Raw genomic sequence first — 25,563 nt, forward strand, 5'->3', positions numbered from 1 at the left:
ATAAAACTAGTGCCTGGCTAACTCAGATTTTGAGAAACTTTATTTATCCTCTGCACTTGAAACTCATTATCAGACTCTCGACGTTTCAGCCTGAATGGAAGGTGCACACACCTCATCATTATCTCCACTTCTATAACCTAAGCTGCTGTTGAAGGGGAAAGGAGGATGTAAGCCAGGTCTCTGCCAGACCCCCCAGCCCCCCCAGCACCCAGAGCCCCCTGAGCCTGGGTGGTGCCAGGTCATGTGCTACGCCCTCGGCACCCACCGATCCCACACCCAGCAGCATGGGCAGCACAGGGTGGAGCGGCTGCCTGACCTTGCACACGTTGATCAACAATGTGTGCATCTGTGACTTTGCGTCTGTGTTTATGAGACAGAGAGACGAGCTATGGAACGGGCAAACCCAGCTAGCCAAATCCCTCATGTGGTAAAAATCTTACCATCCTCAGGTACAGTGTAATGCGCGTATTCAGGAAAGTAATCTTCAATTTTTGATTTTCCTGCCAAGACTTTTTCAGCCAGCATGTCCTGTTTATTCAAGAACAAAATGATAGAAATGGTCCGTAACCACCTGTCAAAAACAAACCAAATGCTTGGGTTATCTCTCGCACTTTTATCAAAGGAAACATATCACATCAACGAAAAATTTATGGGTTGCCCCTGTACGTGCTATTTAGGACATGGTTAACAGAAAACAAAAGGAACTAAAATTATTATTTCAATTATTACCTGTGCTGATAGATATAAGATCTGTGCACACACTTCTAAAATCCCCAGTAGGTATCACTGAAATGAACAGTCTTAAAACATCATTTTCTACACTAGACTTCTGATATTAACTTTGGAAAATGATAACAGTTCCTAAAATTTGACATTCCTGTCTACTTCATTGGGTTTTGCTGAACCAAGAGACAAAGGCTGGAAAACTGCTCTGTCTTCACTAATAGTTCATCCACACAAAGGCGCTGTCTGTTAAGATGGCTTGTATGACATCTGATGAATCAAAAGTAAATAATCTCTCTTCTTACCCAGTGAGTGCTTAACCATCACTGTGATAATGTACCTTTGGGACCTGGCTTAGTGTTTTTCCTCACTTTACCATCAGTCACCTTTCAGAGTAGAGCATCCTAAGAGCTGCGTGCTAGAAACTTTTAATTACCTTATCCTGTGTATTGTCGTTACTTATTCTCCACTAGGAGCAGATTCGTGTCACTATTTGGTTACGTATCCACGCGTCACTCTGGCCATTGTGGGTAATACCCCATGGCCTGGCCCTGCCTTGGGCATTTTCTGAACAGTCAGTCTGACCATGTGCTAGAAGGAATCCAAATTTGTAAGGAGTTGGAACGTAGCTGAATTTGCAGTGGGAGAAGAAAAGAGGTGTATTTTACCTATTATTCCAGATACTTTTGAAAAGGTCCAGGGATTCCCGTAGTCTGTTTGTGTTATTGTCTTCCCTTATTACCATGTTGTAGCTGCTGCAAGCCACAACAAAGATTATAGCCGTGACATCTGGACAAAGCACACAGAAGGAAGAGGGGAGAGAGAAAGGAAGTTTCTGTTATCCCAGCACATATTCCTCACGGTAATACTGCTGTTACTCCCCTATTGCCCCAAAGGCCTCAAGAAAGTATTCATGATGTTAGACTTCTGTATTAGTGACACACTGTGTTCTCAGCATAAGTAAAACAATACAAATACTAAGCTGCTTGCACTGCACAAAGCAAATTCTAAATAAAAACGTGGAACATTTTTACTTACCGTTAAAGCATTGGATCCATTTTCTTCTCTCATCTCTCTGGCCACCTACATCAAACATGCTGTTAAAAAGCCATAGGATGTTATGTCACTCATGTGCATTAGGGAAGTCACATGAAGCATGCATGCAGCACAAGGGTTCAGTTTATGAATCTGGCAGCTTCGAGGACAGCAGCAGTAAAATACTGCCTGAAGGGAAAAGAGCTCTGCAGCTGCTGCGCTGCATGCCAGAGCACTGCCCGACTCCACCTGCCTTGCTCCCCCAGGGAGAATCACTGAATCATAGAATGGTTTGAGTTGAAAGGGACCTTTAAAAGTCACCTAGTCCAACTCCCCTGCAACAAACAGGGACACCTGCAGCTAGGTCAGGTTGCTCAGTGCCCCATCCAGCCTGACCTTGAGTGTCACCAGGGACAGGGCACCCACCACGTCTCTGGGCAACCTGTTCCAGTGCCTCACCGCCCCCACTGTAAGAAACTCTCTCCTTATATCCAATCTAAATCTCTTTTAGTTTGAAACCATTTACCCTTGTCCTATTACAACAGACTCTGCTAAAGATCTCCTTTCTTACAGCCCCCTTTAGATACTGAAAGGCTCAGGTCTCCCTGGAGCCTTCTTTTCTCCAGGCTGAACAGCCCCAGCTCTCTCAGCCCATCCTTGTAGTACAGGTGTTCTAAACCTCAGATCATTTTTGTGGCCCTCCTCTGGACGTGCTCCAACAGGTGCATGTCTCTCCTGTACTGAGGACTTCACAGCTGAACACAGTACTCCAGGTGAGGTCTCACCAGCGCAGAGCAGAGGGGCAGGATCACCTCCCTCGCCCTGCTGGCCACGTTTCTTTTGATGCAGCCCAGGATGCAGTTGGCTTTCTGGGCTGCAAGGGCACATAGCTGGCTCAAGTCCAGCTTGCCATCCACCAGTACCCCCAAGTCCTTTTTGGCAGGGCTGTGGTCTATCCTTTTGTCCCAAAGCTTGTACTGACAGTGGGAGTTGCCACCACCCAGGTGCAAGAACACTGCTGAATCCATACAATGAGAAAAGCGCTGGCCTTTGTGGTGTGCAGAAATGCACATGGCATAGATCGTTGGGGCTACTGTATTGTGAACAAACACAGGTTTCATCATCTTTTGAAGTGCGGTAGAGAGAGTACATGTGTTCAAAGAGGAGGACACAAAGGGAGCTTGTCCCCCATCAGCACTGTCACCTTTTTGCAGGAGAACCAGTGTGGAGGTAGCCTGGCAGTACCTTAACAGAGACGCAGCACAACACAGAGCTTGCAGCTCTCCAGAAGAAGAAAGAATGAGCAAGACACTCTCTGTCTCAGTGTTCAAACTTTGGCTTGAGGCATGACACCGAGTTCTGCGAGATCTTATCCCAAAAGTATGAGTTGACAGCACTATCTAAATGAATGAGTTAGTAAATACAGCCTCGCATCAGAGCAGCACTAATACAGTACTAGTATCACCTTTTACTTCACTGGCATCTATGGAAACAGCTAAAAAACCCCAACTAAACCAAACAACCCTGACATCCACCCTACGCCCAATTATGCCAAGAAGACATGAAAACAGACATCTGAACTAAGTTGTGAAAGATTAGTAAAACATTCATAAATCATTACTAATAAACTTACTGGAAATTTACTTTATCTACTTGAAACCTTGTTTCAAAAATCCCTGATGTCAAAACTCTGCATCGTAATAGGTCCTGAAAATGAGAACATGGAAGCTGGTTAGTGACATTCTTTTCTATCCTAATCTTGTTTCTAAATGCATGCTATAGAATTTCCTGTGAAAATACACATTCAATTTAATTAGGGTTCAATCAGACCTGTTGGTGTACCTGTATTTGTCCATTCTGACACAGTAGATACACAAATATTGTATTTGAATAAAGCTCGTGAATACCATATACGTGTTCTCTTTAGTGCACACTGAAATCTATTATTGTCACACAATTTTATATGTGACGTCGATAATGAATTCTGAAGTTACATAAAACTAAGAAAAATACACTGTCCACGTTGTAAAGTCAAGTACTCAACTATAAGAAAACTCCAGATTTACAGTTGCCCAGGCAACATTAATTCTGCCCTCTTTTGTACTGAATGAGACAGGAATCCTATCGAAATAATAGCTTATGACTAAGTAATTAAAGCTCTATTACAATGCACAGGGGAGCAGAATTTAGGTTGCAGGGAAATCTGGCATTTCTTTCTTATTTTTCAGGCTAGCAGTACCTTATAACTTAAATAACATTTTCTAATAATTAAAAAAAAATGATTTCCTAGGTTCTCAAAGGAGGTAGGCGAAAGCAATTTATGGTGCACATCTCAAGCAACTGGCTCACCCTGTGCCATCACCATCACCTGCAGTTTTTTAACCTTGACTACCCAGCACTGCTGCTGGAGCAGATGTTTTCTGCCTGCCAACTACCAAAGGCCTTTTCTGACCTCTGGAGACACAGGACATTTCTTCCCAAAGGAAACATCAGGAAAAAAATTCTGAGACAGCTAAATAATGAAGCCACAGCCAAATCCTCCCGTGATGAACGACTGCTCAAGGTAGAGAAAGACCCTGCAAGAACAAACACGGCAACACTACCATAAATAACAAAAGGAAAAACGAGGCTTCGCTTCGCTGACGTCTCCCTTCAGCAGAGTGATACTGATGCTAAAGACAGACCATGAGGTCTACATGGAGTAAATCTCAATACAACTACTTTCGTTTGAAAATGTATGGAGGGCTTTAATAATTCGTTCTATATCAGGTTGACTACGTGACTTTTGCTTTTTATTGCCTTCTAATTCAGGATACCTGTCACTGTAATAGGACAGGCTTGTGGTTATAGACCTTAACTAGGTCTGAAGGTAGTTCTGCCCCACATGCCTCCCTGTCTGATCTCTGGCATGTCACTATATTTCTCTGAATTTCAGTTTCTGATTACAGAATGAGAATTAACGATTATTATTTTTAACGAGCACCCCTCATTATACACCTTGAGTAGATAGACTGAATTATCCAGTGTAGGATTCTCTTCTTCTATATGTATTTGCAGTTTATCACATGGCCCACAATCCTGACTGAGACTACTGGATGGCACTGGGACACTGGCACTGAGCAGTAACAGCCTTGGAATGTTTGCTGAAGAGATAACTTGCCAAGGAAACCTGAGCTCAGGGAAGCCAGATGATGGAGGCGACCTGCAGCCATGCACCCCACCTAAGCCCCATCTTACTCCAAGGCTGCGCTGTTTCAGCTTTAAATTTCCCACATGGTTTTGTCATTAGAGCACTGTATCAAGATCTATCAAGACATCTGGAAAAAACTCATGTGACTATGTCCAAAATTTTGTAAATCAGCAACCAAAAGCTTATACAAACATCATAGATGTGTGTGCGCAGCTGTATCTCAATGTGACAAGTGCACCGTCCTGCAAGTAAGGCTTAAACAGAAAACTATCCTGCCTGCAGGAGGCAGGCACAGGCTGGAGAAAAGGTGTCTGCATGCACACAGAGTAGCCCTGAGGTCTGCTGCTGTGGCTGGTGCTCCCCCTGAATTTGGACAGTGGACACCTCTCCCTCTTGGTTTCCATCACTGAAATACAACACTGTTTCTGTGTAGTGAGGGCTGGTGATGGGAACTGTGGGCTTCTACATTTATGTTTTCTGTTTGCTTTGTTTGTGGGACACAGAATGGAAAGCAAGGAGAAATAACAGATGTATTACAGGAATCACGGACCTACATGTAGCAACAGTAAAGCACAAGCTTACAACATTGAAAAGCTTCTTCTTCTTTAACATCCATTATTTAAACTGCTAGACTGCATTTTGTTATTATGTGGTTTGCTGCATTTCAGCTGCTGCTGGGATTAAACTGAATTACACAAAGAATCTGTACAAATGGGTGTCATGGTTCAGCCCCTATGTCATTAATTACACTAACCTGATCTGTGGGTGTGTAGTCATCCATGCTGACGCTGTCGATTCTTTCTAAAAAGCTGGAAGATAAATAAACATGCACTTAGATACACTTAGACACAAAACCCTGTCTAGTATAGCACATTTTCAGTACCTTTTCCAGTTTAGATTTCAGCTGTAAAGTAAAAAGTCAAATGGTAAAGGTATGAGGCCAGTGCCTTACTTACGTTGCTTGAGGTTCTAATTTCTGAGCCAAACAGCTTTTTACCCAGGCACTGCTTCAGTACAGTGCTTTTACACTTACCGTTAGGCAGTACTCACTGGCAGACCAAATGCAGTAAAATGTCACAATTTTAGAGGTCCACTGAAAAAATAATACATTTATCTATTGTTTCCCTTCAACACTGCAACTAAAGTTTAAGAACTTGAAAACAACACTGTAGGACATGGAGGTTAACTAGTCTGACTCCTTACTCCTGCCAAAACCCAGTAAAATGCATACGGTGAGCAAGAGGAAAGGGAGCTAGAAAAAAAGGGGGACCACATTCTCCAATGATTTTGAAGATCTTTTCAAGCTTTAATTCTTGCCTATAACATGTTAGAACAGCAATAACGAGGATATAAAAATGGAATTTTATATGCAGAGCTAAAATAGGCAGGTTCTCCTCCCTCACTTTCACCCATTTCTTAGATTCTGTGTGAGCCCAGATGGCTCATCTTCCCTGACTGCCTGGATGGCTTGGAAGCTTTCTTGAATTTCAGCATTGTTATTTGGTATTTGGCAGTGAATATCCCACTGACTGACTCATCCTTCTACAGTATTATCACAATTCCTTTATCAACTGGCAAGTTTTTTTTTTGCCGATTTTACTAGGGTGTGCATGTGGAATTTATTTAATTGCAGTGGGAAAGAAGGAAAAAGCAGTGAACTCTTGCCTGGCAATGTGAGTCACTGCTAACACCAGGGTCACACACACGGACCAGTTGAAAACATACCTCTCTAAAAGCCTGACTGTATTTCTCATAGTACTTTCCCACGGATACTAACTGAAAGGAAAAGAAAATATGTCGCATATATATTTACTTATACTGTTTTTCCTTTTTGAACCCCCACTGCTACAACAGGAAAAAAAAATCCAGTACGTACAGCCTGGATTATCAAGGTGTGATGTTAAAAGACTGTGTTTAAAAACAGCTTGTTCAGCACAATACAAGGGGTGCCTAATTACAAAATTATCCTGAATAAACTTGAAAGAAAAATAATCTTTTTACTTTTTATTCCTCACCCATCAAAAGCAACCACAAGCTTATGTGAAGATATAGAAGTACATCTTTATAGCTATGATCACCATGAGGAAGCAGTTGCATTCAGGCAAAACCTTCTCAAATGTTTTCATGGCCTTGAGAACACCAAGCAAGTCTCAAGCTCAGAGCACACAAGAAGATGAAAAAAAGATGGAACCCCATCCCCATTAAAAATGCCTCCAAGCTGAACCTCTTCCTCAACAAGTAGGCACTGTCCTTAGCAAAGCTGTTTGGGCAGCATTCTCCAAATCTGTCCCAATGTTTTCTGTCCAGTCTATCAACTGATATGGTTAATATTGTGGGCAGAGGCAAGTGTTTGTACATAAACACGACCCATTCCAAATCCCACTTGACTAAATAAACCAGTGTTTTCCTTGCAGAAACATTACTGCCAGAGCTGATAGATAAATCGCATCTTGACTCTTCAACACCAAGGTCATGTTGGTAGCATCGATCCAAAATGATTAAGTAATTTGGTACTTAGTGCCAGTGCACATCTCTCCCCCCTGCACTAGCATTTCAGAACCATTACTGGTTGTTAGCATTGGCACTTATGTCCTTGGCATTGGCCTAAGTCATGTTCCATTTAGAAACTGCCAGCCAAGTAGAAGAATATGTTTCAAACATCCTTACTGAGAATACCACAGGTAACAGACAGCTCTGTTCAACAACATGTGCTTAAAAAAAGATCAGTTTAGACAGCTGTGATGTTTTATGCTTCTAAGGCCACTGGCCACATGTCATCTATACTGAAATGTTTAAGGCAGTGATTTACAGGGTTCTAAATGCTATCTGCTCTATCAGGCTGCAAGTGGTATCGCTGGCACCCAGTAAATCAACACTTGACCACTGGGCAGAATTTCTTAGGTTTACTTAACATTAACTTTTCTGGTGTGTGATGGTTTCCTAGGATTTCTTTTGGAAGTACACTGAATGCGCAATGAATTTTGTTGACTCTGGACCTTCTTGAAGGGAAATCAGTTCTTGAACATCCTTCATAGAAGCTCCTTACTTGGCTAAGTAGCACAGTATCAAAATATAGCTCTGACAGGCAAATTTATATAGTAAGTACAAGTAATGGATTCCAGAGGAGACAAAGAGTCAGTAGTTCATTATTAAACAAATTAGCTTCAGACTCATTACTGTAATAAAACGTGAAAACAATAATATTTTTCTTCTAAAGAACATTCATTTCTACCAATTCTAAATGCCTTTAATAATTACGTTCTGGTGTAATATACACTCTTATATATAGATATATATACCCTAGCAAATTTACATGACGAAAAACTCAATTTAAAGTGCTTAAGATACGATGATTCCTCAATTTCCGCTCAAAGGATTGGCATGAGGAAAACACGATAGCAGAGAGGGGAGTAAAAACGGACACCAGCACCATCGATTCTCTCTTTTTAGCTCATGTTTTTTTCAGCTCAAGGATAGAATTATTTTGACAGAACTACATCTTTTCCCAATACTGACAGGTCTTCTACTTATGCATTTTCTATAGAAAACTGTACTCAATACTGATGATAACTGCAAGAACTGTTTTGCATGTAAGTGCAATGAACTTTAAACTCAGGCATTCAACTCAAGTGTGAATGCATCTATTACATAATTTAATATTTGTATTCTGCTTCACAGTTGTGGTTTTATTTTGTTGCATTGATAACAAGTAGGACATTTAGGTTCTTCTTAATTTTGCTGTAGGTTGGTCTGTATTACCTGAAGAGCCCAGATCGCTTTTTTTTTTAATAAATGAAGATAGCGTTAAGGAAGGTCTGTTTGGAAATGCAGCAGTTTGGTTTGCCAACAAATTAAAGCAAAAGAAAAACGGACTGATAAAGTTAAAAAAACAACAATCACGAGCTACTGACATTATTATAGCTATTATTAAGCTGATCTGTAGTTTTATAAATATCTTCAGTGAGTTTCCTAGGAAACTCAGCTGACACTTAGTTTGACAAGCAATCTCTACATTTTATATTATGCAAGCTGTGAACACAAAAGTACAGGTTTTAGATGTGCCTGCCAGTGCATGTGGGAACTATCAATACGCATTATTCTCTTTAAAAATCACGGCAATTTGAGCAGCATTAGCAGCTATATAAGAATTTCTGAAAAAAGGATTCATAAATGCACGAATAAAGAGGAGGTAATCGTACATGAAAATCTTTTTCTCACCGGGTAAATCACTACAAGGTTCTGTACAGATATTCTGACCCCACGAAATCATAATTAAAAGCAAATCATGTCTTGAGAATAATATTACAGACACAAAAAACCATGCTCTATTTATAACTGTATTTTGACATTCAAAGAATTGGAAAGATGAAATGCTAAACAGCCTATCAATACAATGAACTACACATTTTAATAAATCTTTTTCTAACTCAGCCATTTTTTTTCTGTTCTCTCCCTAGCATTTCAAAGGTAGTGCATAAAAAAAATTGCTGTGGAAAACAAGAAATCAAACCTATGCCAAAATCCTGGAAAAAGGTAAAATTTTAACACTGTAGCTTGAAGCTGTCAGAATGAAGGATCTCGAAGTTATCCTCAGGTTAAGTGGTTGGAGTCTGCAAGCTTTCTACTTCTGAAGGACCACAGAAGGCTCTGCAAACTCCTCAGCCAGGCCCCCAAACCAGCAGAAGCACCATAACCTACGATATGAAGCCACGCAAGACCAAGACTTTGAATTCTGCTATCTTTGGATTGTGATAACTTGCATGTGAGCTAGGTATTTCACAATGAGAACTTATCCCTGATCTCTAGGGAGCTGAAACTGACCCCCTCTCTTTTCTTTTTCTTTTTCCCGCTAAAGAAATCAGTGTCAAAATCAAGATCTTAATGTTTATATACATGTATTAATCAGCTAAGGGATTACAACCTTGTTAGTGCCTCGTGCAGTATTTAAAAATAGGAAATTATGGATTTCTAGTTTGGAGGATACCTTTGGCTCCGCAGCTGGGTTTCAAGCAACCTCACATTATTCTGATATGCTTCCTGGTTCCTGAGAAAGATATAATGAAAATAGCCTCCAATATAATTCTAACCCCTAAAGGATTAATTTTCCTAAGTCATTTACTGAAGATATCAAAAGACATTGCTAACATTTAATAGGTGAGGATTTTCCCGTCAAATGCAAACAGGCACTATGCTTTAAATACAGCTCCTATGTAGTAGCAGAGTGTTCTCCCTCGCCCCTTGCAGGCTGCTTTGTGGCTGTCACCCCTGAGGACATGTGCAGCAGCAAGCACTTGCAAGGCAGGAGCGCAGGGGGCTGAGAGCTGTTCTGAATTCACTCTGGATCATACATCTTTGGTCTAATTCTCAATGAGCAATTGCTGCTTAAGCTGATGCAGAAAAATAGCCAGTGCAAACACTGAAGACGCTAGTGAAATTCTGTATTTATTTATAAAGTCTAGAGATTTACATATCGGTATTGATTGACATGTATTTTTGGCATCTTCTAAGAGCACTGGTTTCCCAGGACTTCCCTCTTCTCCCTATTTCAATACCGACATTATCACGCTATAACCGTCTCTTCAGCCTCTCCTGTGGGTGGGAAGGGAGATTGAAAAATGGGCATGGAAAAGAAAGCCGTCAAACCGCATGCATGCTGGGGCTGAGGAGCAGAGAGGAGAGAGACTGCAGAGGGCAGCATCTGCTCGCCCAGCTCCCTGCCTGTTGCCTAGCAGGCCGCGGCCTGATGCTGAGTGAGGCCTCTGTGGGCACGGCACTCGAGCACTGAAGTTCTGAATTTCACAGAGCTGCAGAGCCATAGCGGTTGGAAGGGACCTCTGGAGATCACCCAGCCCAACCCCTGCTAAAGCATTTCCCTACTGCAGGTTGCACAGGAAGGCATCCAGGTGGGTCTTGAGTACCTCCAGAGCAGGAGACTCGACAACCTCTCTGAGCAGCCTGTTCCAGCGCTCTGTTACCCTTGCCGTAAAGAAGTTCTTCAGTTTAGAAGGATTTGTGCCTTAAAACCTCCTCCAGCCCTCCACCTGCAGCTCATGATACCAGTGGAAACCATGTAAAGGATGGCTGCTTAGCTGCCACATGTGATCAGTACATAAGCAGCACATGGCTGCTTGGGACACCTGGTTTTTCAAGATGTGTCCTCAGAGCAAGAACAGCTGTTGCAACAAATGGGCTACAACATGAGAAGCTCTATCACACTAGTCTCAAGAAGCAGGAGAGCTCTAGTTTAAACCCAATTCACAGATGATGACTTCAGCTGAGACATGAAAGACAAAGACACAACCGTCAGTCACGACTATCGCAACCAAAAGCTCATCACAATTCAGCAGGTGACTCTTTCCCCCACAAGTCAGATGGCTGGCAGCAGTCAGATTCAAGTTTGATGAGGATAAAGAAAGATGGATAAATTCTGTGAAAGAATGCTTCTGGCTTAGTTGAGTTTCCTAGCAGATATTCATTTCAGTCTCAGTTTCTCAGCTGCTGAATAGTCTTTTTTCAATACGTACTGCAGAGTATCTCTACAAAAAGACTTTGCAGGCTTTGGCACACGTCCAACTACCAACCTAAACAAATACATGGAAACCTCAGCTACATTAAACGTTTCAGATATATGTTTAGTACCTTCCTTCTGCTTAATAACAGCAATCTAGGTTTTTTTTAATTGAAAAAATATGAACTAAATTCATAAATGAATGAACAGTATGACTTCCATAACCGCTTGCCACCCCTGTTCCCTAAATTTGTTAAGAAGCAGTGTGAATTTTGGGAAATGCATTTTTTCCTTCTAAATTTAGCAAACTAACCACTATTTGGCTTAGCAGATGTTTTTGCTTTTTGAGCGAGAGGCCTATGGGGATCATCATTAACCCTCTTCTTAACATAAACATTGGCTAAGACTTCAATCTGGAAAACAGTCATTCACACAGAAAGGTTAACAGGCTCCAGCAGAAACGAGACTCATCATCTGCAGCTTCTGTTATGCGGGATCTCAGAGAGACAGATGAAGAGGGGCACAGAGAGATGGAAGAGGAAAGGTTACTTATTTATTTATTTTACAAAGGACAATATTTTTCTACTGCGTGTGATCAGACATTTTATTCCCAGAGGTGCAAGCGGATGAGCTGCTGCAAAACACAAATCAAGAATGAAGCACCAATAAAAAAAGGCTTAGACTGACACAGGCAGACCTTCCTAACTGCATTCATGTTGGCTTGAATTCACCAAATTTCTTCTTCATTCTGAGAGGACAGTCTCAGGCTCATCATCTTTATATGTACACTGATATACCTATACAGACAGATTTTAGTTCTCTAACATAAATGTTGTACAGAGCACGTTCTGTAATTTTAAGTGCAATCTTGAACAGAGGACCAAGAGATAATAACCTGAGAACAGAAAGATCACATTGCATTATCTGGAGAGATATGGATCCTGACTGCTTTGTGAGCTGATATTTGACAGATTGTAATCACTTTATCAACTATCTGAATTAAACAACTGTATGGGCAGAACGCAACGGTTCCATGAGAATCTGGAAAATCTACCTTTACAGATAATGATACATCAAAACCTTGTTTCCACTTGTTAGTCCTGCTAACTAAAGCACATAGAACATCTCACCTCTGCCACTTAAGCTAAGTTCTTCAAAAATAAATTTGACTTTTCTATTAAAGAAAGCCAAACTACAAGCCTTGACCATCTTTGGAGCTGTCAAATGCGTCAGATTCACAAGTACCAACTTTACACCAAAAGGTTGCAACAGGATGTCAAAAGTTAGCAATGTTTATTTTCACAGGGTATTGCAAATACAGCTTTCCCTGTTATTTGCAAGCTTTGCTGCTACGATATGGAAAAATTATTTCAGTGCAAGTTACACACTCTGGTTGATGGTTTTGTTTTTAAAATTTGTCACACTATGGATATATGAAATCCACCAAGTGCCATGAGCCCTGAAGAATGCCAAATCCAGGCTAGATAGAGTGCTGCTTGCTGGAAATTAAACATTGCTTACTCCAATGGAAGTGGTTTGGAATAATAAGTCTGCTATGGTGACTGTCAGAAAGGAAAAACCAGTTTGACCAGAGTTTTCCATAGGAGGTGATAAAAGAGAAAGCAGAAAATCCCCAAACACAAGAAGCCACAAAAGGAAGTCACAAGAAGTTTGAGTTTACCTGTGGCACCAGTCCAAGCTCAATGCAAGAGAACTTGCTGCCAAGAGGTATCACATCTAAAAGTCACACCAGATGTCTAAAAAGAGGATGTTAATAGCCTCCAGAAAACCCAGATGAAGAAACGTGAGCTCTTCAGAGTGGTGAATGCTCCTGACCAGGAGAAACACAAGCATGCTTATTATTCTTTTCAGATCTGTTTGTGACATGTGAGAGGAACAATGTGTTAAAATCCTGTGCAAAAGGTAAGCGTAAGTGTTGACTTGACCCAGAGAACTGACATAGCTGGTAAGTACTGGGGTTGAGCAGGAGGACTGGCATTAGTTCCAAGGTTTAACATTTGGATCACAGCACCAGTTCTCATGAGGATGTATTAGAGACTCCAAGAGATAGACAGGATCTGAAGTTCCTACAGACGCCTAAAATTAAAGGAATGCAAGGGCTCCCAATACCCATCCATCTACTAGAGAAGCAGCTTTCTAGGGCTACATACAAGATGTGAAGTCCATCACTCTAAAAGCTAAGAAAACTGAAAAATTCTCTTCACAGAAAAGTCAGGAAGGTGTCTAGCTTCCAGAGAGTGAGAACAGAGGTGTAAATGCAGATCCTGCAGAGCACTCAGTAAAATTTATTTTTACTTTTTCCAGTTAATGAGGTGCAGCGGCAGGTCATTTGTCTTCTGCAGTCATTATTTCTTGTCCCAGCTCTAACTCTGCACCCTCATGCCTTTACCTTGTGTGAAGGACAGACTGGATGCAAACTCTATGAGCAGCCCTTCAGTGTGTGCTGCATGGTTCACCTGCATATTCTCAGAGTTACTGAAAAGGCAAGAAAAATTAACAGGAAAAAAATTTTAAAAAAAGGTCTTAGAAGAATGACAAGAACAGACATCCTTCCTTTTAGTAGTTCCAGAGCGTTTTTAACCCAAAACAGCCAAAAGAACCACTGCTCAGGTACAGACCTTTTGTTTTCCTTTTTGCTGAGTATGAGAGGCGTGGTAACCTCTCACAGAGATCTTCGACGGGAAGGACACAAAGCCTGCTCTTCCCCAGCTTGTTCATGCCATATGCCAGAATGCATTTGGGCACCTCTACATGTAATCTAGAGTGGATAGCTCACCCTTCTTCCCACCCACAACATGTACATGAAAAACAATGTCACGTAACTATCTGCATATCATCAGCTGTCTTAGAAATTATCAGATGAAAATAATGCTATCAAGCAAGGTCTAAGCAGTGTGGATACAAGAAACTGGACGTAACTGTTAAGCTCATAAGAAAGCTCTAATCTTTACAAATGATGCTGTTGAAATGTTTTCATTTAATCACCATTATCCTGCCCGTTTCAGAACAGGATATATTTAACCATAGAATGTATTCAAGCCTTTGGTCCCAACACCTATAGTTTGGCTGAGTGACTCATAGGCTGGAAAAGACCTCCAAGATCATCCAGTCCAACCATCCAATCACCAGTATTCCCCACTAAACCATGTCCCTCAGTACAACATCTAAATGACTATCTTGGGTAGCTGGTGGAATGTGTGAAGCTTAAGTGAGGAGAGGAATTATTACTATCAAAATGTAAGGAAAAACACAGTGACCATGTCCAACTTATTAACCATTGGCTTAACTCCATTTAATAGTTAAAGCTATTTAATCAAGACACAGGTTATAAAACATAGTGTTCAAAACTAGCTCTACAACCCTGCTACCTGTACATTTGACAGGAAGCCATGTTAACGCTATCATTTGCTATTAATTAGGTATTTTGCAAAAAACTTGCCTAACTTTGCACTCTCTGCACCTTTCTTCCGTTCCTGTTCACTTTCCACTATTTTCTTCCACTTTACAGAACATTTGTTCTATTAAAACAATACATCGAGTTGGGTTTGAGGAATGAGGAAAATAATTATGCAACAACCTGATTATGTCCTGCTTCAAGTTACTTCAAATATTACCTTATGCTTTCCTTTTTAATTCTCTAACCAGTACCTGAGATGTGGTTGTTATTTAGAGGGCCTAGTTTATAACAAGCTGGAGCAAAAGGATGCTGGTTTGTGGCTAACAGACATCTTGGCACTGTGGGTCACCCTCACATTGCTGCGGCTCTCCATGTGGGCTCCCTGCTGAGAGGCTCGCTGGCTGTGCCAGCACACCACCTACCACTTGGGCTGGGAAAACATCAAAAGGGGGCTGAACAGCACCAGGCTGGTTGGTGCTGCTGACAGTTGGTGTTAGTTGGTGCAGCTCTGCCCACAGTAGCATCAGAGCTTGCTGGGAGCCACCTGAAAGCCTGGCAGGGGCAGCTTTGTGCAGGATTGTGGCCACACATTTCCACTCCTTTAAGATATCACAGGTCTATTGAGAAGGCAACTTGAGCCTTTACAGCTAAAGCAACCCTTCCAGGCTGCAGAAGCTGCAGCACTGTACGACATACATGTCTGTAAGGAAGAGGCGAATTCTGATAAAGTTCACTTCAAAAATCCACGGAGGCCAATTTTAAATCCTGGACAACTTCTAAAGCTCCTAAGAACAGGCACTGAGAAGGAAGTTAAACTTCCTAATCTGTCTTTTCCATCCATGCAGTTAGTGGAAAAAAATGGCGAAGATTTATGCAACAACATCTGGAAAACACTGAAGAGGAATATACAAATAAGGTATAAATGCCAGAAACTCAAAGCCACTTGTCAATTCGATTTCAAAATGCTGTATTTTCTCTTGTTTTCTTTTTTTAAGAGAACATTAAAAATACCTCTCCCAACTTGCATGTAATCTGTAGGAATGAAAGGCAGGAGCACTTTGGAAATCATTTGTTCTCTAAATATGGAATCACCACTCACATGTTGACATAATAAAGTATAGTTGGCAATAAACTGGCAGGTCACCCTATAGTTGGGTTGTAAGCACAGGTGTAAGTTTTGCATTTTCTATTGGTTTATTTATTTATTTTTGTCTCTTCAAACCTAAGGGCTCCTAGAACAACAAACTCCTTATCAGAATATTTTTCCCATGAAACTCTGTGTGCACTGCAGCTTGGATTCGAAGAAATGCACTGAGAAGGAATGTGCCCAATACCTGTCCTGAGGGAGAGAACCAGTTTTGTAATGGCCTCAAAAGACCTGACCTTTTTTTTTTTTTTCCCAGGAAAACCCATATTAAACTAAATTCTAATATGAAAGTTCTTCATAATATTGCCTGGGAGAGTGCGTGCCTTTGTGAGGCAGTGCCAGGAGGATTCTAAAGTTGAGTGTGAAGAATGATGACCTTTTGTTTTAGTCTCTGGGAACTTGGCTCCATAATGAGATGAAACTCCTAATCACACTAAGTTGGACATTTTTCAAACAATAAATCTGAGGAGTTCCACTAAGTGATACCAGATCTAAACTGCAGATAACAGAGAAAACTTCAGCCCAGTGCAAAGGGCTATCTTTTTTCAGGAAGCACTTCTAGGCTGCCCAGAGGCTGTGAGGTCTCCTCCCTGGAGGTCTCCAGAAGCTGCCTGGCCATGGGCCTGGGCACCCTGCTCTGGGTGGCCCTGCTGCAGAAGGGCTGGGACAGGGGGACCCAGAGGGCCCTGCCTGCCTCAGACATGATGGGCTTCTTTCATCCTATGGAGTTACCACCTCTGTCCAATACCTCAAAACTTAATTTTTAAATTCATGGCATAGCATTTTTAAAAATACTCTTCCCTCCTCTAGAAAAAAAAACAACAACAAAAAAAACATGAAAAGCCCTTCTTCAAAAAGGCTCTCATTAAATAATAAGGCGTATTGTAGTTCCGTGCAAACAGAGTGAAGACTGATTAGGGCCCAGACATGTTATTAACGTCATCACAGACGCGGAATCAAAACACAAAGTTTTTTTGTTGTTGTTTGCTTTTCTGCTACCAAATAAATGGGAGTTCTGATCCCAAATACCAGAGCGCAGGTATAGCAGCCAAAGCTGCTGGCATTTATTTTAATCAAATAATCACACAGATAATTGTTAATCTTATAATCTCTTCATCTTGCTAGTAACCTTCGTAATTAGATTACAGATAATCCAGTCCTAACACCAGCATGGCAAGTACTGATCTCCTCCTCTTAACAAATGTCTGTCTTGCAACAGGTTATCCTGCATTAGACTACAAAGCAGCCAAAGTTCACACTTCCTTCATGCAAATAGTTATTTTCCCCTGTGGAAGGGCACACTGACGAAAATGTTAAGTAAATCAAAAAGCACATGTTTACAATGTAACTGTGACGACATTTTGAAAACAAAAAACATTCTTTAGTTGGGCAGGTGCTGATACTGCTCCCATTTTGCAAGATGCTTGCTTTAGAAGGCCTCAGTGTTACTCAAATTCAGAACCACAAAGCAATACATTTATTGGAACTGTTTCTGATCCCTGTTTTCAACTTCATCATTTCGTTATGTATTACTAATATCTTCAGCACAAATCCTTGAAAATTTGTGTAAAGTAATTCACCACCACACACTATTAAGACACACATCTTCATTTACTGGTTGTATGTCAGATATCAGATATCTGTCCTGATGTAAATTCAGTTCAAGTATTGTAATGCACTTCTAAATAGATTCAGTATCATAATATTACGTAACACTGGACAAATGTTCAATCACAGAAGAGAGGAGACAGGTAAGTTTCCAGCTGGTTTTTATGCCCTCTGCTTTTGTTTCTTCCCGTCTCAGAACTGAAAAACTTTGTGATGGGTTTTCTTATGAAACTCTTCAAGTGTCCTGAGCTACCTCTGCCCCTCCAGACAAGGTGCTGGAGTTGCATACACTGTCCGCTGTTAGGAAGAAAATCATGACTGGTTTTAATCTGAAGCATACTAAAAGTACACTGAAAAAATGCTAACCTAGTCTTCAAATCTGACACCACTTTCAAGGTGACTTATTTTCTCATAGAAGCTACAAATAAGAGAAATTTAATAACTGCAGAACAAATACAGATAAAATAAGTGAATACAAACAAACACCAAGATATTCTGACTATGGAGCGCTATTTTTTTCTTTTGTCTGAATTGTTAAATATTTCAGGTTCACAGAGGGACTAACAAATTCAATGCCATCAAAGCTTTGATTCTACAAAGACTCAATCACAAGCATAGTTTTAAGGATATAAGTAATCCTCTTGAATGCAACAGGACTTTGGAATTCAATGGCACTACTCATACGCTTAAAAGATCAGTAATATGCGCAAAATTTTGGACGTCTGGAGTCTGAAAGACGGTCTTTCCCTCACAGCATTGGCTATTTGGTCTGTACAGGCTAACCTCCAAACACCCAAGTCTGAGTGATGTGACAACAATGGCACCCAGTCCAGTAACATGTGACACTGCACTGCATACTGCAGTTACAGAGGTTGCTTTCTGTTCTGAGGAATGATCGTGCCCGTGTGATTCTCCACAAGTACAATCATCTTGCTGTTGAGGGTAACCTGCATAATAGATTTTTCAAAAATCCAGCAGCTTTAGATACAGACCCTTAGCATTACCTCATATCTTCCAAGCAGCATGCTTGAGAGGATATAGTAAACAAACAAATAAATAAACGTAAATGCTTAAAAAATAGCCATTTTGCCAGCACCTGGGCTATAGCAGTCTTCAGTGTACAGCGAGAACAGTGCTAACAGGCTCCTGTGCAACCTGGCTCCAGCCATCAGGAATGAGACGGGCTCTAGCATCACCTCCTGGTGTGGTACAGTATGTTCTACAAACTTCTCCTCAACACATCCTAAATGCATTTAAATAACTCTATGAGGACTCTGGAACAAAGCCAAAGCCTGGCCTCCTTCCTAGGCAGCGCGGCTGCGGCCTGAGTGGCTGCAACAGGGTCTGGCATGGGGCAGCACCGCACGGCGCCCTGCTCACTGCGGCCCAGGCTAAGGCCTGGCAGAGTCCTCGAGGAAACGGCATTATATAGCTGATACATGTTTTGTATTGACAAACTGCATGAGGAGGCTCTGAATCTCCAAATGAGACAGCAGATTTCTTTCAACAAGGAGAGGAGCCTGGAAGTAGAATGCAGGCTGAACCAATGAGGGCATTTTCTGCATGCTACACAGCCTGACCTATTATTATGAGGTGCTGGAACAGGTTGCCCAGGGGGGTTGCGGATGCCCCGTCCCACAATGGATGGGGACCTGGGCAATCTGATCTCGTACTCGATCTAGAGGTTGGCAACCCTATCTGTGGCAGGGCGGTTGGAACTTGATCCTTGTGGTCTCTTCCAACCCAAGCCATTCTATGATTACCAGCAGTCAGGTAACAAGCTGGCTAGAATGAAAATTTAGTATAGATAACATACAGACACTAAATGTCAAGGATATGACCATGAATAAGGCCCCATCTAGCTGCGTAGCATCATTAGGAATCACACACATGCATCTGCATCTGTGCTGAATATTTTTGTTCATATTTTTCATAATCTACCCAAAATCTGAAGGAACATTTCTGAACCCAATACTACAAGGAAGAATGTGGAAAGAGCAATTTAGATAGATAGAAATATAACAAAATTGAAGTCATCAAAAACAGAAAGGTTTGGTTTTTTATAGTATAAAGAAATTCCATCTGGTCAGGCTGTGGGGTTTTTCTTTAAAAATTAAACAGGGAATTAATCTCTCCTCCTCCTCTCTTATAAAGGAAAGCATTTTCATTTATGACACCAAAAAGCTTGGTGTTTGCAGATTTCTCTGCCATCAATCGTTAATCAGCCTCAAAGCATTTATAAGTAGAAGGGTATCTCTTGACAGATACAAAAAAAAAAAAAAAAAAAAAAAAAAAAAAAAAAAAAAAAAAGAACCAAAACTGAAAATTATATGAAGACTGATACATAGATACACTTTTTAGCACTCTGGAGTACATTTCCAAAAATAAGTTAGTCAAATGGACTTCTTCCTAAAAAAGCTGATTGCATAAGCATAATTACACTAAACACAAGTACCTGCACTATCTCTCCGCATGTTATAAATAGTTCAAAGTTACATTACACAGTCTTATTCTAAAATGCTATTGTTCATATGTTCCCTCAAAATCCCTTCAAAGAAGGCAGCTGGCCTTCACCGCTGTCCCATGTACTATTTTCTAATGTTGCTATATAACCTCTTGGAAGCTAAATATGTTATTTTCCCCTTGGTTATCTGAAGAAAAACAGACAATTCCAGCAGTTAAAAAAAAAGTTGCTTAACCATATTATTCTCCCTAGATTACACTGATATCATAGCACTTATTAACCAATTCTGCTTTAAGTTTTAATTTCGTAGCTTAACAACTTTTTGTCATTGTGGAAACATCAATTATGAAAGACATGTATTTCTGGACACAATTTATTAGAAGGGCAAGACCGTTCTCAAAAACCTGAACTGAGACCTCTGAGCAAAATACTGGTTTGGATCCAAGAATCGCCCCCTAAAATTTATGTTGAGCAGTAGTTGAAGGCAACTACCCAAGTTGCTACCTGCAAGACACATGGTGTGGGGAAAAATGTTTTTTCTTCTCCTATCTTGCTTTATGACATAAAATGCTATTTACTTAATTTATGCAGAAAGGGCTCCACTTCATTTTAGCAACAAGTGGAGTGTGAGCATAAAAAGCTCTCCTAGGAGGAAAGAGGTTATTTGGGAACACCAAGCACTAACATGTAACACACCCCTTAATCAGTGTCAAGGTGTTACTTGGACAGATGAGACGATCTAAACATTTTTTCAGTTACATAAATTTATTTTTCATTAAGTTATTCTGTCCAGATAAGATATACAACTGCCTGACAGAAATTCTAATTTTATCTATTCTGTCATTTAAGGGTTAAAAAAGGGAGGCCAACTTAACTGCAAGTAGGAAACCCTTGTGTCAGCATCAGCAGTTCTACTGTAAGACACAAGCATGACAGTGTCGTGGGAGGGGACCCTCCACATGACATGCTGCTGACATAAAAGGTTTTGCTTAGAATTTGAGGGTATAAATGACCTGTGGTGTGCACTGCTGCTGACGGCAATCCAGATAACATCCCCTTAAGGTCTTTACTTCTGCATGTTGGTTATGACAGTATATTCACCATAAATGCTTCCTCCTATTTGTTCTATATAATGATGCATATAGCAATATCTATTAGAAGTAAACCAGCTGACATTATTTAAAGCTACTGAAGTAACAGACCACATATTTCTGAGAAAACGCAAGAGAGAAACAAATGAAACACAATCCGTAACATCAGGAAAACACCTGTATGCTTTACTCAATACACATCCAATATACGCAAAATAAGCAATATAAGGCTCTTTCTGCTTCCTGTTGGCTATTTACAAGACAGTTTATTTGGTTTTCCATCCATAGGGGAAGGCTTCTTTTTGCTCTGCATCCCACTTTCGGAATGCATGTCTATCAGTGTTTTAGATACTCAAAAGAATTACGTAAATATGCAGCTATGACCTAATTCTACTCACAGAGAAACCAATACATCAGCCTCACCTTCTTGAACTGAATGAAATGAGGCACACGTTGCATTTACCTTTAAAGTTCAGCTGCTAAATACATCATGTTTGCAGAATAACTAAGAGGGGCTTTCCCAATGTATGGCAAAAGATTGGATACTATTAATAACTAGGATAATAGTTTCAAATGTTAAGAGTTGAGAATACAGCTGCAAAATCTACCAAGCAGCTAAAAACGGAGAAAGACAAATATCAAGGAAAGGATGGTTCAGATGATGAAGAAGAAATGCTCAACTAGAACTTAAAAAAACCTCAAACAATAACACACACAGGACAGGCACATGGCCACAGATAAAAGCGAGAAAAATATAAATGAGACATTATCTTCATGGTGATCCATAGGCACATAGAGAATTAAAGCAGATATCTACTGAAATTTAAGTCAGCTAGTGCAGTTATGGATAGCAGCATATCTGCTATGTCAAGACTTCAGCCACCGAGCCCGATATTTTAGACAGGCTTATCCTGGCTCAACTGAAGTTTCCTTTCTGCACGAGTGCCCAAACTGGTTAGGTTAATGAAGAGCTGTATGTGTCCAGCCAGGTTGCAATCACACCTGTAATCTGTGTCAACAGATCTAAGAACCTGAACAAGTTGGCAAAAAAAAGAAATCCAGAAAAAAACTTCAAAAATATATCCAATCAATGAAGTTAATAGTCATGTAGAGCAGCTTCTTTAGAAAAGATTATGGAACAAGAAAATCACAGCTATTATGAGATAATTACAACTATTACATCCTTGAGAAGGTTCTGCAACTATATGTAATAATGCAAGTTTTTATGTGCCTACATTTAACTTACTACATAATTAAAACAGTCCTAGAAGCCAAATTTAATTTAAGTGGCGATATGTTAGCTCAGCATAATTTTCAAGAACTCCTCTTCAATTATGTTGCCATGCTAATACAAAAGCTTTTTATAGCTATTTTTATTTACACATATGTCATAACTGACCCGCTTAAAGATTAGATTTCATGATATCCCAGTAAAGAAGCACCTGTTCCAATTCTCCAGCTGACAACAGATTCATAGCAACCACTATTTTTCTTTAACTCGCCATTTCTTTACATCACTCAGAAGATAACTCAATGCAATTATTTCCTGAGCGTGCCTTTCTGCTATTAACTTCATTCCATAAAAATGGCTTTATACTTTATAGATTCCTTAGTGGTGAACTGAGAGGTAGAAGCTGTAATGCAGGACCTGGACATGATGTACAACTTCGTTTTGTTACGCCTCACAGGTACACCATTTTATTTATTTTGCATATTACTGATAAGACTAAGGTGTGTGTTCGAAAGGCCTATATGGCATCCAGCGAGTAAGAGATTCCCCACCCTCGTTCCGTGCTTTGGCTTCCTCTCAGCACTGAGACAGGAAACCTGGTTGCTGTCACACACGCAAACTCAGAAACGCTTTGTAAGCAGCGTCAGCATTGCAAAGGCTGCCTCGTTTTGCCACGAACATATTGGTAATTAGTAACTTCTGTGTAAGTGCAGTCCATTAGCTGAAATAAACAGCAAGTTACTTGCCACAAAAAAACATAAAACTTTTTTTTTTTTGCTAGCATTAGCAAAATCACACTGAGGTCTTGCTCTCCGAATTCTCTTTTTTCAAGGTCTAAAAACACCATAAAATTTGTATCTAAAGACATACTTCTTTTATGTGACTTACAGTTATTTAAAATTAAAATGTGTGGTTTTTTTTTTAAGTTACAACTGATGCTGGTAGGGGCTGTCCTAGCAAAATCACATCTAAGAATGTGTTGCAGGGCTTTTCCCCCTATTTCCTCCGGCAGTATTTGAGATGGCAAAGATAATGAGTATTGGAACTAGGAGGCAGTATCTCTGCCCAAGTAGATAACTCTTTCAAGCAGGGATTGTAGATTCTGAGTTCAGCTTGGTTATAGGCATTTGCAACCATTTACTTATTACCAACAGAAGCACTGTTGTTTTCCTCTTTCAATACGAAGCAGAAATTCCTATAAATCAGAACAAGTATTTTTGGTATCTAATGCTATCTCATTGTTCAGGTTTCTCAGGCTGACATCCTTTTTCCTAGGTCACCTTTCTCACAGCTATTTACATTTACTGGAAGAGCAGCAAACAATCTCTCACTCCTCAGTCTCCTGAAAGAGACACCCTACCATCTTCAAACCCTGCAATTCATTATAGTATGTGCACTTGTGGGACTGACAGAGGACCTGAACAGATGGTTTTCAGGGAGAAAAGAAGCTTTATTCTGTTTTTTTTTTTCCCCTTACAGTTAAGTTTTTAACACCTTTTAAAACTTTATAAAGGTTGCATCCCACTTCTTGAGCAACAATAAACTGATGCTACTGACTGCTGCAAGCTTTCACGCCACAGACTTTGCAAGTGACTTTAAGACAGCCTTTAAACAGCTGAGTTAAAATCTCTCAGTGTCTTGAAAAGCACGCAGACACATGGAAACCAAAGTAAACGTAAATAAAAGTTAATCTTTGAAAGGTTCAGCGAGTATTTACTTAGGTTAATGTGTAATTTCTGAGGACAGATATATTTCTTGTGAAAAATCCATAAAATAATAAAAACTTCCATTATGAATGGAAAACATCGCAGCTGAACATGTCAATCTAATTCAAGTGTAAGAATAGAGCGCGAGCCCATGCCGCTCTTTCCCGTGCTGAAAAGCAGCACCTCAGTGGTGGTAAGGCAGCGTTTCCGCAGCAAGGACATCCCCTGCGCAGTGGCTATGCAGACAGCTGCAGCTGCTTCTGCTACGCTTACGTGTCTTGTGACAGCAACTACCCTTCATAGAAGATACAGCCAAAAAACAGATTTCTAAATAAAACGCCTCATGAAAAGAACTGCATCGAGCGAGACAATGGGATATCAGGAAATGCATTATTGTTTTGCCTGCATGTTTTCAAAATAGAAAAATCTCCTAAGAAACACGGTCCGTAAGGCAGCGCGTTTGCTCCTAGCGTGAGGCTTTGATTCGGGGTTTTTAGGTACCTGCAGCTTGTTTTTTGACGGCGCCCTTGTTTTGTTTACAGCACATTGCTGGGATACTCCCTTTGATTCAGCCTGACACACGTGACGCTCCGCCAGCTTCTGTTCTGCAGTGCTGCTGCACTAAAAATAGCTTCCGCTTGCTTTGGCTCCTCATCTAATTTATGGAAACTCACAGAAAAGAAGGCCCCTCTTAGTGGGTGAGCGACGTACGATTTTGCAGCTTCTGCTGCTAATCTCGCTCAGTGTCGTGAAACGCAGGGCTGAAAATTCTAAATCTGAGCCTGTCGCTGATGTTGGTTAGGAGGAAAAAAAAGGTAATTCCTAATATGTCCCATTTATTTTTAAGGCAGTTTATTACTCACTTAACTGAAAACGCAGAACGGCGAGACTATGTTATGTAAAATCTTAACAATTCGGAATGAAAATTTATAAAGGGCTACCAGCGCCCATACCTGTTTAGGGAAAATGCCATCCCTATTTTCTCAATTATTTTACAAATCACACTCAAATTACAAAGCTTATTACAGCTTTCACGTGTTCTGTATAAACTCCTTCACTGTGTCATGAAAGACCCAAGTACGCCTTTCAAGAAATACTGATTTTACAAGCTTTGCCACAAAACTTGCTTCTGCACAAAACAATGCTTCACACGCTGACCTCAAAGCAAACTTGGCTTACACTTTTCCCTGACAAAATCCAGGTTTATTTTAGAATTCCAACACCAAAGTAAATTCAAGCCAGAGGTTATTTTTCTTTCTACAAAAGAAGGAGTTTGTTTTTCTGATCTGGAATTTTTCAGGTAGCCATTTACAACAGCACTGCCCTGGAGCTAGTTTAAAGTGAAAATGGAATCTGAAATGGGGATGGCCTAAGCCTGGTGTCTGTGCTAAGGTGCTAGCTTTAACGGCTTAAATTTCTGAAGACAGGAACACTGAAGTAAT

At 40.5% G+C, this 25,563-nt stretch overlaps 1 protein-coding gene across 2 annotated transcripts in view; it reads right to left on the bottom strand.

Moving 5' to 3' along the window:
• The window catches only part of GNAL (G protein subunit alpha L), a 95,272-nt gene that overhangs the window by 8,107 nt on the left and 61,602 nt on the right, over positions 1-25,563 (bottom strand). For both annotated transcript variants that reach the window (XM_021388709.1, XM_021388710.1), the window contains 5 exons: positions 5,703-5,757; positions 3,392-3,465; positions 1,762-1,820; positions 1,392-1,512; positions 441-571 (listed from right to left, as the gene is read on the bottom strand). In XM_021388709.1, the coding sequence (XP_021244384.1) occupies positions 441-571; positions 1,392-1,512; positions 1,762-1,820; positions 3,392-3,465; positions 5,703-5,729 (412 nt within the window). In that variant the 5' untranslated portion in view covers positions 5,730-5,757. The remainder of the gene's footprint in view (positions 1-440; positions 572-1,391; positions 1,513-1,761; positions 1,821-3,391; positions 3,466-5,702; positions 5,758-25,563) is intronic.

Source organism: Numida meleagris, chromosome 2 (assembly GCF_002078875.1).
Source record: "Numida meleagris isolate 19003 breed g44 Domestic line chromosome 2, NumMel1.0, whole genome shotgun sequence".
Lineage (NCBI taxonomy): Eukaryota > Metazoa > Chordata > Aves > Galliformes > Numididae > Numida > Numida meleagris.